The sequence below is a fragment of the Rhinolophus sinicus genome, linkage group LG15, assembly GCF_036562045.2.
Source record: "Rhinolophus sinicus isolate RSC01 linkage group LG15, ASM3656204v1, whole genome shotgun sequence".
Lineage (NCBI taxonomy): Eukaryota > Metazoa > Chordata > Mammalia > Chiroptera > Rhinolophidae > Rhinolophus > Rhinolophus sinicus.
Genome location: NC_133764.1, coordinates 28,283,671 through 28,299,015, shown reverse-complemented (window position 1 = coordinate 28,299,015; position 15,345 = coordinate 28,283,671). Strand labels below are relative to the sequence as shown.

Below are 15,345 nucleotides of genomic sequence, written 5' to 3'. Positions count from 1 at the left end.
CTTGCCTAAATTTCCTCACTTGCAAAAATGGGGAGAACTATCTACCTCCTAATCTTTTTTGGAAGTTATAAATGTGCACAGGTACACATGTACATGGTAGAAACTCAGTAGAATTCCTTTTCTTCATACTCTGGCAGAGATGAGTTAGACTCCACCCTTCTATTATGCCTTTTGTGCTTCAGAAGTTAATCACCTAAAAGCCATTACTCCTAAGACTCCCTGCAGGTTCAGCCAATCAGAGCACTTGTGTGAGATTTAGATGGCTTCCTGCTGTTTCTGGGCATGATACACGGAAGCCTTGGTTTTTCTGCTACAGCATTCAGACACGTGGCCTCCAGTTTTCCTCATGTCAAGACACAGATGCAGGCATCCCCACTGAGTGGTGTGGACCCGGGCAGAGAGGTACTGTGCTTCTCTGTCTGGTGGCTTCCTCATTATAGAAGAGGGAGGAGCTCCGTGGGACGTCTGTTTCTCAGTCTCCCAATGAGCCTATGAGCCAGAAGTGCATTCAATCTCTTCTTGCTGAAACTAGTTAGAGTAGATACTGTCCTCTGTGCAACTGAACCAGTAAAATCTGGAGTGAAAAGGTATTACACATTTGACCCAGAACAAACAAAATATGTCTATTGTGAGGGCCTGATTAGAGAGAAAGAAAAACTCTTACTTATTGATGAGATCTCAGACATCGGTCCAAACTATCCCAGACAGGATGAACTGCCCTCAGTCTGTTACATGGAGTGTCTAGGGTAAGACCTCCCTGGGATAAAATATCCATGGCCCCGCCACTCATTCTCTCCTTCATTAGCTGCCAGCAAACTCTTCCCTGGTTTTGCAGGTGGGATGGGACTAGCTCACATGAGGCCAGCACTACAGACTCAGGAGGGGCTGGGGGAAAATAGCAAAGGTTTTCTGAGCTTTTATTTCCAGCCGGAGACTTTCACTTTTTCCAATACACATTGCTGCCTGCAGAGAGCCAGCCTTGTTATCTGATGGGCAATGGGCCAGGGGCTATTGTGCACAGGCCCACAGCTTGGGGCAGGAAAGGGAAGTCTCCCCAAACCAATGGCTATCAGAGGAAGCGAATGGAAAAACCAGGAGTTGGCAGAACTGCTCCAGAGCATTTTCAGTTTTGTTTTTATCTTCATTTCAGAAATTAGGGGCCAATGAGACGCACAACAGCAGCCGAGAACAAGTGAGACGGGGACTGAACAGGACGGGACACTGAACTCTAAGACTCACCCACGCTCCCATATTTACCAGCAGGGCTAGCAGTGAGCCGGACAGCACAAGCCACAGTGCTATGCAAGACTCAGCTCATTCTAGATCTCAGGAGGCAGGCACAGCAGGGACGATGGGTTCTCTGGGACACCCTTCCCTGGCTCTAGTCTCATCAGGCCATTTGTACCAAGGGGTCCCATCTCAGCACCAACTGAAGCAGAAGAACAGAGTGGTAGTCCTGTGCTCAGAGTGGCCCACAGCTTCCCAGGAAGGCGTTCTACATGTAAGGAGAGCACCAGGGGTCTAAGCTGCCAGCGGTCCACCTTCCTCAGGGGCACGCAACCCCTTGCTGGCCTCAAGCCAGAGCGGCAGAGTCGGAGCAAAGCTCTCCCCCTACGACATGGATGGTTCTTTTGCTCTGTGCTCGGACTCAAAGCTGAAAGACAGACTCTCAGATTCTAGCCCTTCTCATAGGAGACTCCTGTCAGGAAGCTGATGCAGTCAGGAAGTTGCCTCCACAGGGAGTTCTAGGGCTGCGGGTCAGTGTTAACGCACAGGTCACTGCAAGTACAAAGAGATCGCTTTTTTTGGCCATCAACTATTTTCTCTAAGCCCTATTCTCTCTGGGGTGCAGATGAGATGGGGGGGGAATCAAATCATTTTTTCTTCCTCAATGGAAAACCTTAACCATTATTTCCCAATACGCTCACACCAGACCGTCTATGCAGAACAGAGCTTCTCAACGTTTTCATCCGGTAAGACGCTGGGAACAGCCCACGTGTTTCAACTTTCAAAATTCTCATTGTATTTTGAAGTTGCTGCCGCCACTAAACAGTTTCTGGTATCATCTAGTATCACAGGAGAATTGATAACAAGAAGGAGGAAGAAACTGGAGCAGTGAGGGAAGCTGACCACTGTTTCCTGTGCATGGTCACTGCCTCTGCAGCCCCGGGTTCCACTCTTCAAATCTGTGTCAGGACTGGAGTTCGCACAGCTCTCTACTCCTTGTCTCATGTCACTGGCAGTCATCCCATTCTTTCAACATTCATTTTATTCCTTTGCCTTAATTTGTCCTCCTCTCCTCTGAGAGGAAGAGGGCACCCCTCCCCCTTGCCAAGGCATTATAAGCCCTCCCAGTTCCTCCCCAGTGGGAGTCAGTTCCCCCAGGATTCCCTCTTCACCACCTTGAATGTTCCTTTCAGCTGTGTTTGTGCCTCCCTTCTAAACTTGCTCAGACCTCTAGCCGAAAAATAGCCTGAGCTTATTTCTTCTGTCACTCCCGTAAGTCACTATCCCACCTCTTTTTTTCTTTCATGGACAAACTCCTTGAAAGAATCGACTGCCTCAATCCATCGCTACCCATCCCTCAGAGTTTGCAATCTGGCTGCGCTCACTGTGGGGGGCAGCAGCAAGACAAGGAGCAAGATGGAGTAAAACAGAGGCCAAGGCACTTGAGCCGCACTAGACCAAACGGGAGTGAGAATTTGACAGGGACAAGTCCTCTAGATGAGGCTTGGCTAGCTACACGGTTGAAGGGCACCAGTGTTTAATGGAAGAAAAGGGGCTTGAACTCAGCTTCAAAGGTAGGTAGAATTTCCATAAGCAAAGACATGAGCAAGAGCATCTTCACACAGGGAAACTCCATCTGCCTTGTCTGGAGACCTCCCCACAGGGGGCTCTCTTTTGGGTAAACTCATTACTTAGCAGCTTTTTTGTTTTGGGTTTTTTAAGGTTTTAGCATGAACTACTTACAGACTAACTGGCTGGAAAAAAATTGGAATTCAAAGTATGTGTATTCTGATGTCAAAAACAAAAGGTGAACATGATAGCTGGTTTCAAATATTTGAAAAACTGTCATATGAAAGATGTTATCTGTTGCTCAAGAGAGCAGTACTAGAAAGTCAATGGGTAAAGTGAGAGAAGGCAGATTTTCAATTCAAAATAAGGAAGAACTTCAAATAAACACAGCTGTCTAAAACTGCACTGAGCTACCTCGCTCTTCCTCAGCACTGAAAACGTTGCAGTGGGAGCTGAATGACCTGTGTGTCAGTCGCTCACTAAACTCACAGGTATGTTGATGCTGGTGGAGGAGGAGGGAAAAGAACCCCCCCACCCCCGTGGTGGGAGGTTGAATCGCTAAGCTTCTCCTTTGACCTCAACCTCATTTCTACTGCTAGGACTTCTCCTACTCCCTCTTGCTTTAACCCTGACTCTACTCGTTTCCTTCTGCTTCCAGAAGGCCTTACCCTGTACCAACACAGCAAGCACTCAGACAGTGTGGATGAAAAGGACAAGTTTATGTCTCTTACCCTTGATCTATCCTTTATAACTGGGCTGGTACCGTGTAAAGCCTCCTTTCCCTCCTACTGCTCTGGTCTCTCCTTTCTTGTGTCCTTCACAGGCTCATCCTCCTCTAACTGACCAATAGGGGTCTGGGTTCCTAAGCCTCCGTCCTAGGCCCTCTTCTCTTCTCTCCGTAATCTGCTTAGGTACCCTCATCTGGGACCAGGGATTCACCTTGACAATTTCCAATTTTTTCCTGACCCCTGATTTTCTCCCCTATGAGCCAGAAACCTGTGTATCTAACAGCCGACTTGGTATCTCCTCTTAGCTGTCTCAGAGGCACCTCCAATTCAACTGGTCTAAAACCTCAGGTCTGCCCCTTCTCAGCACCTGAAACCAGGCTCTCTTCTAGCATTGCTGTCTGGGTGAAAGGCAGTGCCACTTACCCAGATCCATAAAGCAGTAACTTATCTTCTGCTTTCTCAACACCTACAAATTCAATCCAATACCATAGTGGTTCTTAAACCTTTTGGTCTTAGAACCCTTTTACACTTTAAAAATTGAGGACACTAAAAGCTTTTATTTATGTGGGTTATATCAATTGATATTCACGGTATTAGAAATTAAAGCTCAGAAAATTTTAAAACATAGTAATACACAGGCACACACTCTATTAACCATCAGAGCAATGATATCACCTCAGGCATGTAACCTCATGGAAAACCGAGAGAATGAGTGAAAAGGCAGATCATATCTTAGTCTTATTATGAAATCAGTTTTGACTTCGCAGATCTCCTGAAAGGACCTCAGGACCAACCTGGAGTCCCCAGACCACACTGTAAGAACTACCACAATGCCCTGTTCTGTCAGTTTTACCTTCTAAATGTCTCAAATCCACCTGCTCCTTCCTCTCTCCACTACGGTCCCTAGCTTAATCCAAACTTGTCTTTTTTCACCTGGACCACTGCATTAGCCTTATTTAGTTCCCTTGGATCCATTCTTGCCCCCACCCCCTGTCCAATCTGTTCTCCACACTGTAGCTGGGGCAATCTTTTCAAAATACAAATGCGATTATGTCATGCCACCCATTCCTATTCACTTAAAAACCCTAAAGTGGATTTTCACTGCTTTCAACGTAAGGATCAAAATCTTCGTCACATTCCGTAAGCCTCTGCCCTGCTCCGGGTCTCAGCACTCAGCTCATCCGCCCGCGCCTGGTTCTCAGCTCGCCAGCCCTCAGGGCTTCTTTCTGTTTCTTAGGCACACGATGCTCTCCCTGCCATCAGGCTGTCCCTGCCTGCAACTCTCTTCCCTGTATCTCCTCTGCATAACTCTCCTTCATGCCTGGCCCCCAAAGCACGTCCCATCCCTCTGTTACACATGCTCCCAGCACCACACACCTTTTAGTCACAGCCTATAATTATACATTAATCACAGCATGATAAGTAAATGTCTGCCTTCGCACAGGCCGGGAAGGGCCATAGGGACAGGAGCCGTTGTCTTTTTTGCTTCCCACATTTCTAGCACACATTAGATATTTTGTTAATTATTTCTCGAATGAATGAATGAAAATGCAGTGTGACAGGGAGAGGGATAACAAGATGTTGTAAGCACTATAATGGAGACAGGTAAAAGGCATCAGCCTTTTCCGCGGTTTCCCACTGCCTACCAAACAAGCCGCAGTGCCCTAAAGGCTCCTCAGAAAGTGGCCCAGGCATCCTTTCTCACCTTTTCTATTTCTCCAAATTCATCAGCCAATCTCCACAGGCAAATAGTTGAAAAGCCCTCTCCCCTCATCCTCGCCTATGGAATTCCTCCACAATCTTGAAGACTTCAGCGCAGATAGCTCCTCCCCAGAATGAATTTCCCATTTCCCAGGTCATTCCCGTTGGAAATCATCTCTGCCATTTCCCGGCTCTGTACAAAGGCTGGCAACCTATGCCCACTTCTCTCGTCACATCCACCACTCCAAACCACCTGGGTTCTTGGATCCCACACCACCTTCTTTTGTGATTGTGCCTGGCAAGTGTTCTTTCCTGAGCCTGGAATATATGTTTCTACTTTAGGCTCAGGAGGTCTTGCTTCGTGTGTCAGCTCTGTGATCCCTCTTCTGTGACAGCTGTCCTACAAAGTCCTGGGCAGAGTTGGTGATCGCCTGCCTCCCCTGGGCTCCGACACTACCCTTGGCATTCCACGAGCCTTCACGGTAGCATTTATCCCAGCCCAGTGGTTGGTACATAATGCTTGCTGAATGAAGGAACCCAGGATCTACCTGTGCTGGGAAGCTGTGCTACCCACTCTCTAGATAAATAGGAACTACGTTGTAGCAATCTTATTCCTCAGCATTCTCAGACAAGAATTCCATCTATGACTCCCTACAACAATGGCCCCGCAATGAGCTCCTGCCTCCACACACAAAACACAGGCACTTGCTTAGGAGCAGGAGGCCCAATCACTGCCCCACGTCGGTCCTCATTGCTGCTCCATAAATGAACGATGCTGCACTCCCAGCCCCTCACTCTCCGGGGCCAGAGATACTCTGGACAGGGTATCCTTGCTGGGGTGCGGGCTCTCTCTCCTCAACCAGCTTATGGAAAACAGCCACCTATTATCCACAATGTTAGAAAAATATGAAACTCATCACCAGACTTTCAGCTTGGCAATACTACCAGTGCTTGCTTGGGTTCCAGAAATTACTGTAAGGCAAATTCAGTGCCTCGGCAGCACATTCTTCCTGCTGCTCGCTCAGGACACTTATCGTTCAGACAAGCTCAGTGACAGGACTGATGCTCAGACCTCCCCAAGCTCAGCTCAAGAGCTTCAGAAAGCAATTCAGTCTGATGCAATTCTACCTGGACGGATAGAACTTGGCTTCCTAGCGGCAGCAGGGGTCTCAGTCTCAGCAACATTAGGGCAGCAGGCTCAACACAAATGTTTGATAAAGCCCGATTTCCCCCTTGAACAAATTCCACAATTCAAGAAATGGGCTTTTCCCTCAGACTCTGGGAAATGAGATCCAGAGCATAAGGCATTAGCTGGTATAATACACGGACCTAATTTAGATTCCTTTCCTGAGGAGGCCTGGCAGCAGCTACATAGCTTTCTTCCCAGCTGGCCAGCTGGATACTGTGTCAACAGTCTCCTGTCCTTCCCAGACAACTTAGTTTGACTCTTCAAGAGTTTCACTGGTCAGCATCTTCCCTGAAGCATAGGGACACCTCGGGAATTATAAACAAGAGGTCTGAGGTCAAAACTCAGACTTGGACCTGATTCCTAACTCCATAGTCCACAGTCCTTTGGGGAAAGAGTGGTAAAAAATGAGGGTATACTGCCACTGGAGGCCTTCAAGCAGATGTTTGAAGACATCATTTTTTCAGGGATGTTTACACCATCACATCATTATAGTGTAAGCTTCCTGAGGCTACCATCCTAGTCATTTCTTTACCCCTTCTCCCCAAATAAAGGCATAAAGGATTATTCTGTGCAAAGCAGTAGTCAGTAATGATTGATGATTGGTTTTTAATTAACAATTTTTTTTTAAATGGGAAGATAAATTAAATGAGAGGGAAAAAATACTCACTGACAGAGAGATGCCTGCTTCTGGGCTCCGAGGGCTGGTAGATAGTATTTATATCTCCTGCAGACTGTGAAGCTTTAATCCGCACCTGCCTGGACACCCCGGAATGAGGAGAGGAACTGGTCTGCAAGATAAGAGGAAAAAGGCTGGGCTATCTTTAAGCAGGCAGGCTGACAAAAGCTCCCTTCCCCTTCCCCAGGACTCTCCATGCTCTCAGCTGCCATCATGCTTTCAATACACAAGCTACCCATATTTCCCCCAAATCATACTCCTCAATCTGTCTTAGAAAATCACTGTTTGCTCGATTAGTCTTATAGTTTCACCGACATCTGAGCACTGAGACCCAATGCCCCAATTTAATAGGCGATGATGACCTAGACACGGAAGAATAACAGGCATTCCTCTACTAATCTGCCAAACAGAAAAGAGTTGTAAATACCCTCTCATAAAGTTCTCCAGAGAGTTTGGGAAGAATGGCAGGAAATTATTTCAGCAGCGAAATCACCTGCTGAGTGGGGGTCAGAACAGAGAATGATGGCAACCTCCCTGCCCAACAAAATTCTGGTTGATAAATAAGTATTTTTAAAAGCAGCTTGACAGGCTGCTTCTTCCCCAACCATAATCACTCCCTGAAAATTAAGGTGAGAAGATCCAGCTGCTTCCTATTACTGGTGTTTACATAGGAACCATCTCAGGACTGTGTTCATCTGGGAAAAGCTATCACAGGACCACTCCGTCGGAGGTCAAGGACCTCAGCACAGGGTCAGCAGCCTTACCACCTCTAACCCCACTTTTGTACTGACCCAGCTGAGCCCCCAGGTGAATCCTAGAGAGAACACAAAGCAATAAAAGGAGGCCCTTACACTGAGAAGCTGAAAAACTGAAGCTTGGAGGTGAGCAAGTGATGTCAGGATGTACTTACAAATATCCAGAGCACTACTGACAGTGGGAATGGGAACTTGGGATTTATAAATAATTTGGGTCAAAGTTTCTACTTGCTTCTCTATTTTTTACCTCCCACAAGAAAAAAAAAAAAAAAACAGTCCGACCTAAACACACTATATCCTGTCCTCCAGGAAAAAGGCTTCCCGCTCCCGGGGGTGAGTTCAGCTGCCAAGCAGCCTCCTCTAGTCTCCCCATGCCAGACTTTATCACATGCAGGCTGTCTTGACAAACTGTCTTGCTCTAACGGGAAGTCAAAACCAAGAGGAAGTGAATGTTCTTGCTGAAGCCTCCAATGTGCAATAGCTCTCCGCTGAGAGTCAGAGAGGAAAAAACAGTCAAAGCCACATAGTGGGGAAGCAGGCCAGTGAAGGGCAAGGAAAGGCCACAGCCCCGCAGTCAGAAGAAGAGCTGCATGATGACACCCCGAGGACACCTGCGGAGACACAGGGCCTTACACATACATCTTGGCAGCACAAATTAGAAATGTACCAAAGAACACATACTCTAAACCCTCAACTTTAAGATCTAAAAGCTGAGACGGGAAAATAGATTTCACAGCCAGCACAGTATAGATTTTTTTTTTTTTTTTAAAGGCTGAAGTTGTGGCAACAACTTGGAAAACAGATGAAGGGAAATCAGTAAAGGTTTCAAAGCAGGTACACAATCACTTGGGACCTGTTAAGTGCACTCTGGTACAGCAGGTCTAGGGTGGGGCTGAAAACCTACATTTCCATCAAGCTTCTAGGTGATGCTGCCGCTGCCGTTGGCACGCGGACCTCACTTTGAGCAGCAAGGTCTCAGGAGGGGAGTTGTGCCTCGATTTAAAGCAATGCTGCTCAACCCCAGCCACCCCTTAGCACGGCCGGTGGGGCTTCTGACACCTCAGACCAACTTCTAACAGAATCTCTGGGGATGGGGCCCAAAGATTGGTATATTTTAAATGTCCCCAAGTGTTTGAAATATTCAGCCAACTTTGACGACCCTGATTTAAGGAGACAAAAGAGAATGGCATGGTAAACAAAAATGAAGTTGATGTAAGGATTCAGGGAATCCTGAACAAGACTTAGAAGTGGGAAGGAGAAGGAGGAGGAAAGTGGGACTAGGAAAATAAAAGGGGGCTATAGTACAGTGAAAAGAGAGCCAACAGATATGAAGTGTGTAGCTAGCAGAATATTCTAAAGATAGCAAATAGAAGGTGGTGTTTGAACATTCAATGATAACCTCACTGAAGGCCTCTGTGGGTAGCGGTGTGTGGCTGACACAAACATGAAACATTACCAGGGACCCACATGCATAGAGACTGCTGTGAGTGGAAGCTGGGAGATCAGCAGAAAGAGGTAAACCCACAAATTATGTTGATTAGAAGATTTGGTTTTACTAGACAAAAGGAACAAGTGGGTTCAACTACGTATGGGGGGAAGGGTGAAGCGTGCGTGTGTACATGTATGTGTGCTCTACTTAGGTTCATGGGAACAGGAGCCGAGAAATGGCACCCTGGGTCTCAACAGTCCTCTGCCTCAATGGTGGCACCTAGAAACATTTTCATGGAAGACTATGATAGTTATAAGAGTTGTGGAAGCATCCAGGTTGTTTAATAAATTTACAACTTTAACACCCGTGAATTTATTAAAAACCTTTAAAAAAATCTGTTTTGAAGCTGTATAATTTGAATAATGGATGCCATGTTTATACCCTATATACAAATTCTTATTTTCTTTCGTACTGTGCTATGTTCTTTACCATCACTATTTAAGGAGCTCATCCAAATTTAGATTAGGTGAATAAATCTGTTTTTATTATCTCTATCCTTCAATGCTTTGCAGACTTCAATTAAATATATGCTTAGGGCCGTCTTTCCTGACTAAAGAGTTCCTGGCTTTTTTAGGCTATTTACATATAAAAGTGACTTCAACCCCTTAAAAATTTGGCTTCTCTTCAACCTTTCCAAGCTCAGTTATTTTTTGAGCTTGGGGAATATAATGACACAGCTTATAATGACACAGCTCTCAAGTTTTCTCATAGGCAGCATGACATTTTCTGTCCTGCTTCTAATGAACTGTGGAGGAACCTGAGTGAGGTTTCCCGAGGACTACAATTATTCCAAGATCCCTTTCTAGATGGTAACTGATAGGTTACCATCCTGACTGGACTACAAGTCAGGATATCTAGATTCTAGATCAGCTCTGTCACTATTTACCGCCTCACCCAAGGCAAGTCACTCGTAAGTCTCAGTTTCCCCAGGTGTAGACTGATGATAATGGATGCCTACCCTGGACCCCTCAAAAGTTGCCAGAATTGAATGAGATACATTAAGTTTTGTTCTATCTTCCTGAAATTTCCCCATTACTTTTGGAAGACTGAAAAGAATTACCCTTTAGATTATCCTTGATGTTTTGAACTTAAATAGTAGACAAGACAGTGTCAAATTCATTCATGAGAAATTTGGGAAGTGGGCAAAATTTGGATAGAAGTTTATTTTTGTTAGAAAGAATCTGAGGTAACAAAACAAAATGCCATACTCAATTTAAGGTGCTTGGGTATTTAGTTTTTATTGTATACAGATACAAGAGACAAAAGAATGTTAAGTTTGAGATTACTTTGTGAAAGTGGAGGCTTGGGTCTAGAGAGTTATAGAAGGTCAAGAGCAGAAAGATAAATTAAGAGTTAGATGTACACATGTTTAGAGAAGTCTTTAATAAGAATAAGCTAAGAGGTGATGGCTCAAGGCAGAGGCCTAGGGCAGCCAGAACTACTGAAGGAGACAATAAAGTACCTTAAAATAGCAGTAGACAGCATGTCTACAGAGAAAGAGGCTCTTCAGATTAAGGGAAGGTTCTGTGATTACCAAATCCAGGAGTTCTCAGGTAAGAACAATACTGAGGTCTGAGGCATGGCCTTGTCAGGTGAGGTGGAGGGGTATGACTCTATACCTTGATGACAGATGAAGACAGAGGAAAAATTAGAAGCTGTCATAGAAAAATCAGTAGAAAAGGAACCCAGAGAGAAGAAAGAGATAGCACATTTAAAAACAGAAATAAGAAGGTAAGTAAAGGTCCAGGTGGTAACGAAAGGCAGATGAGGCAAGACTGCTAAAAATAGAGGAAACTAAGTAGAGAAACAAAGTGGCTTACAGTCCTCAGCAGGAGATGAAGACCAGGGTGATACCACGTTTCCCCGAAAATAAGACCTCATCGGAAAATCAGCCCTAGCCTGAATTTTCAGGATGACATCTCCTGAACATAAGCCCTAATGCGTCTTTTGGAGCAAAAATTAATATAAGACCCAGTCTTATTTTCAGGGAAACATAGTATGTATCTTGGAGCAGTGAACTTCCAGTGTCTTGGCAGGCAGGGGCCAGGCCACAGCCTGTGGGGTACAGCCCTCAACCAGCTAAGTACAAACATGGAGAGTAACTCTTTAAAAAACTTTTACAGCAATTTGGCAGGGTGACTGTATGTCTATTGAATCTAACAATAAAAACTGTGGGCTTGTATTTTGTATGTCTCTAGTTTATTTTTTCATTATATTTTTCAGTTTTTTTTTAAAAGAATTGATCCATGACAGATTGGAAATCAGAAGAACAAAACTGATATTTCATCACAGAGAAGCACTGTTCTAGAGGTGGGATTCCTGACCACGTAGCGATTTTAGATCATGACAGCTGTTTATTAAGAAACTTCAAGTGTAGTTGAGGAAATTCCCAAGGAAAGACTACCATTATCACTGTCTTAATGTCTTAAATGTACATCTTTATAAAGGCAAAAAATAGGAGCAGCCTAAGTGTCCAAACAGTAGCAAAAATGGTTATCTAATTAAATTATGGTATACACAATGAAGGGAATTATGCATCCTTATAAACTATAATTATAAAGACTACATTAACATAGAAAAATGTGCATGACAATTTCAGTGAAAAAATAATTAAGAAAATTGGCCAAATACCATGACAACACTTAAAGTATGTATACATATGGCCAAAGACTGGAGGAATATGTAAAAATCAATTAATCAATATGTATGGTGATCATCTTTCAAACAGCTCTGGGAGTTGCAGCAGTTACCTGTAGCCTGGTGCACCCTTAATAAATGGGAAAGCAGATGTAAAGAACCAGTTGTCTACACCTCATCAGAGGAGTCGAGAGAGAGATCACCATCTGGGGAGCTAGCTCCCAGAAAAGCAATCACATCATTGAACCAAACCCCAATTCCAGCTTCTTCTGTAAAGAAGGGGTTTGCTGAATATTATGATCTCTGTGTGACTCTTGCTAACAATTCCAGAAACATTCCCTATGTTTTCTTAAGAGGATGGGTGGGGAAGGGCCTCCAAAACAATAAGACAAAGCTCCTGCTTCCAAGGAGTAAATTTATATAATATTTATATAATATTTTGGGGTAAAACTTACAAATACGCAACAAGTAAAGGGGAATTACTAAGCAACCTATAAACTAGTGTGCAAATTATATCCAGTGACTAAAGGAACAGGGAATAATCAAAACAGCCTTAGCCAAAAATACTGACCAAAATTATATTAGGTAATTCATGCTAGATCCTAAAAAAAAAAAGGTAATATCCATGGTCTGGTTGAGAGGAAGAAGGAAGAATGGCAGAATGGGGTGAGTATGCTGAAGGATGTGGAAGATGAGACTGGGGTAGCTGGTGACAAGCCCTGGATGCTATGCTAAATTCAGATCTTCTATGACAGGCAGTAAAGAAGGATGGTAAGGAACAGGTGACTAAGTTAAACAGAAATGAAATAATAAAGTATATACTTTACTTCAGAATACTTCTCAAAACATATCCAGAAAAAAGACACATTTGGGGTAGAGAAGACCAATCCTATTGCAGAAGAACACTTCTGTAATATTAGAAAATGTCTTCTTTATGCTAAGGCTCCCTAACTGCATTCTCCTGTGCCTTCCCCTAATCAACAGGACAGCTCAACCCCATGAGTCTCTTTAACAGTAAACAGAGCATGAGCACCATTCCATCTCTACTCGGTCCTGGCATCCATAGCTCTCATGCAGCAATGTCAGCTGTCTACAGTTGGCTGTCTTCAAGCAGAAGGAAAGGAAAGAGTGCCAAAAAACCTTCAGGAACGTGTCTGAAGCAAACTGGTAGAGGAATCAGTGATTAGAAGACAGACCCAGTTGACAAGCATTCTTGTGGAATGCAGGCCCCCAGGTACCCTTTAGGAGAGGAATCTGCATAAGACAGAATTCCTCAGATTGCCTGCCATTGGTAAGGCAGACGCTGGTAATTTACAAGGGGCCCTCCAGCCCCATGGCCTTTTTTCCAAGCAACAGAAGAAAAGCTTATTTCCTACATGTGTCCCAAGGGAAAGACACAGTTGCTAAGGAGTTGTGGGAGTTGGGTTTACAAAGCATGACAGTCTTGAATCCTTGACAGCCTTTGCTTATCAGCACCCCCACGCTAATCAAATCTCTCTTGTTGGGGTCCAAATCTAATTGAGAGAACATGAATACAGAGAAAAAGAAATTTATCTTTTATCATGAAATGTTTGCCTTTCTCCCACATCATAAGCCAAGTAACCTTCAGCTGCAACTTTAACACTGATGATCTGGCTTGGTAATAAAATCAAATGCAGACGACTAGCTGGCCACTGACACAGTGGGCTGGGCCGCGCTTAAGTTTTCACGTTAGCAGTCGCTGAGCAACACAGAATTCTGTCAAGGAAGCAAGTCCAATTCCTGAAGGCCAGCAGCTTTGTCTTATGCTGCCAGGACATGACAGGGCTACTTACATGGTTTCTGTCCTGGGACAGCAGCAATATCCTAAGGCTTTTCATGCTTGAGCTTCTATCCAAAATGTCAATTGCTTTATCAAGATCATCTTGGTTCTTCAGCAGGATGGAAAGCTGTGATACACGGCACAGAAAAAGGAAATCATAAAAAGGTCTTTAGTTTGTAGAAGCAAAATAAAAAATAAAATTAAGTTTTGAGGAAAACAATCACATTGGAGACTATGGGATCTTAAAAGACCCCATAGAGATATTTTCTTTTTCTTTTCTTTATGTGTACAATTCAATAATTTTTAGTAAATTTACAGAGTTTTGCAACCAACACCACAATTTAAAAGCATTTCCATTGCTCCAAGAAAGATCTCTTGTGCCCATTTATAGTCATTTCCCCTTCTACCTCTAGCCCTAGGCAACCACTAGTCCACTTTCTGTCTCTATAGATTTGCCTTTTCTGGACACTTCATGTAAATGGAACCATACAATGTTCATACATATTCAATTCACACACATTCTTTTGCATCTAGCTTCTTTCCTTTAACTTAATGTTTTTGAGTTCATCCATGCTGAAGCACACATCAGTAACTTTGTTTCGATGTATTTTCTGAGAAGAGCTTCCTCTCTAAAAATACCCTTTACTCCAAAGCATCAAATCCCAAACAGTTATAGTCCATATATTTCTCCCCAAATTAAATAGCAGAATCATGTCTTCCCCTATCCTGTGCTGACATTAACAGAACAAGCAGAAAAGATACAGGTGGAGTGGCTGGGATAGGGAGGTGGGGGGGTAAAACTGTTACTCAAATAAGAGCACAAATTTAGATCACATAGCAGGGTTTAATATCTTAATGTTTAAAGGTAAAAATCAGTGACTAGAACCCCAAAATACCTCCTCCATTTTCATTCCACTGAAATATTAAAGAGGAAGTCCTTGAGTGTACAGGTAAGTCTCATTCACTGTTAAAAGCAGAGGACATTATGAGTACTTAGTATTAAAAGATGTAAAAGAATGCTTTGCCTAGGAACCAGCAAATGTCAGATCTTATACATTTGTGGCAAACACAAAATCATGCAAAAGCCCAATTAATTTCTTTAGTCCCCAATTTATAATACAAAGAGAGGAGAACTCTAAATCCTAGGCCAGGAAAAAAACAAATACTAAGAATAGTATTTAAAATAAAATCTCAAAACAACCCATGGAATGGGAGAAAAATTTTGCAAATCATATCAAATTATAAAAGAATTGCTTCCTGGGTAACACTCAAAGTAGGAATAAACAAGGACTGTTGTGTGTGTGTGTGGCGGGGTGGGTGGGTAAAGAAATTATTGGAGTAGGTTTTAACTTTAATAAAAGAGCTGAAATTTTTCAAATGTATGATAAGGGTCTAGTATCCAGAATACATATAAAAAAAAAAACTCTTACAATTTAACAACAAAAGAACAAATAATCCAATTTTTTAAATGGACAAAGGATTTGAATAGACATTTGTCCAAAGAAGGTATTCAAATGGCTGAAAAGATGTTCAATCATTAGTCATTAGGGAAATGCAAATCAAAATCACAATG

General features: G+C 43.5%; 1 protein-coding gene across 4 annotated transcripts in view; it reads right to left on the bottom strand.

Moving 5' to 3' along the window:
- Positions 1 to 15,345, bottom strand: part of MAP3K3 (mitogen-activated protein kinase kinase kinase 3) — a 56,366-nt gene that overhangs the window by 14,464 nt on the left and 26,557 nt on the right. For all 4 annotated transcript variants that reach the window (XM_019732914.2, XM_019732913.2, XM_019732916.2 and 1 more), the window contains 2 exons: positions 13,786 to 13,899; positions 7,082 to 7,202 (listed from right to left, as the gene is read on the bottom strand). In XM_019732914.2, the coding sequence (XP_019588473.1) occupies positions 7,082 to 7,202; positions 13,786 to 13,899 (235 nt within the window). The remainder of the gene's footprint in view (positions 1 to 7,081; positions 7,203 to 13,785; positions 13,900 to 15,345) is intronic.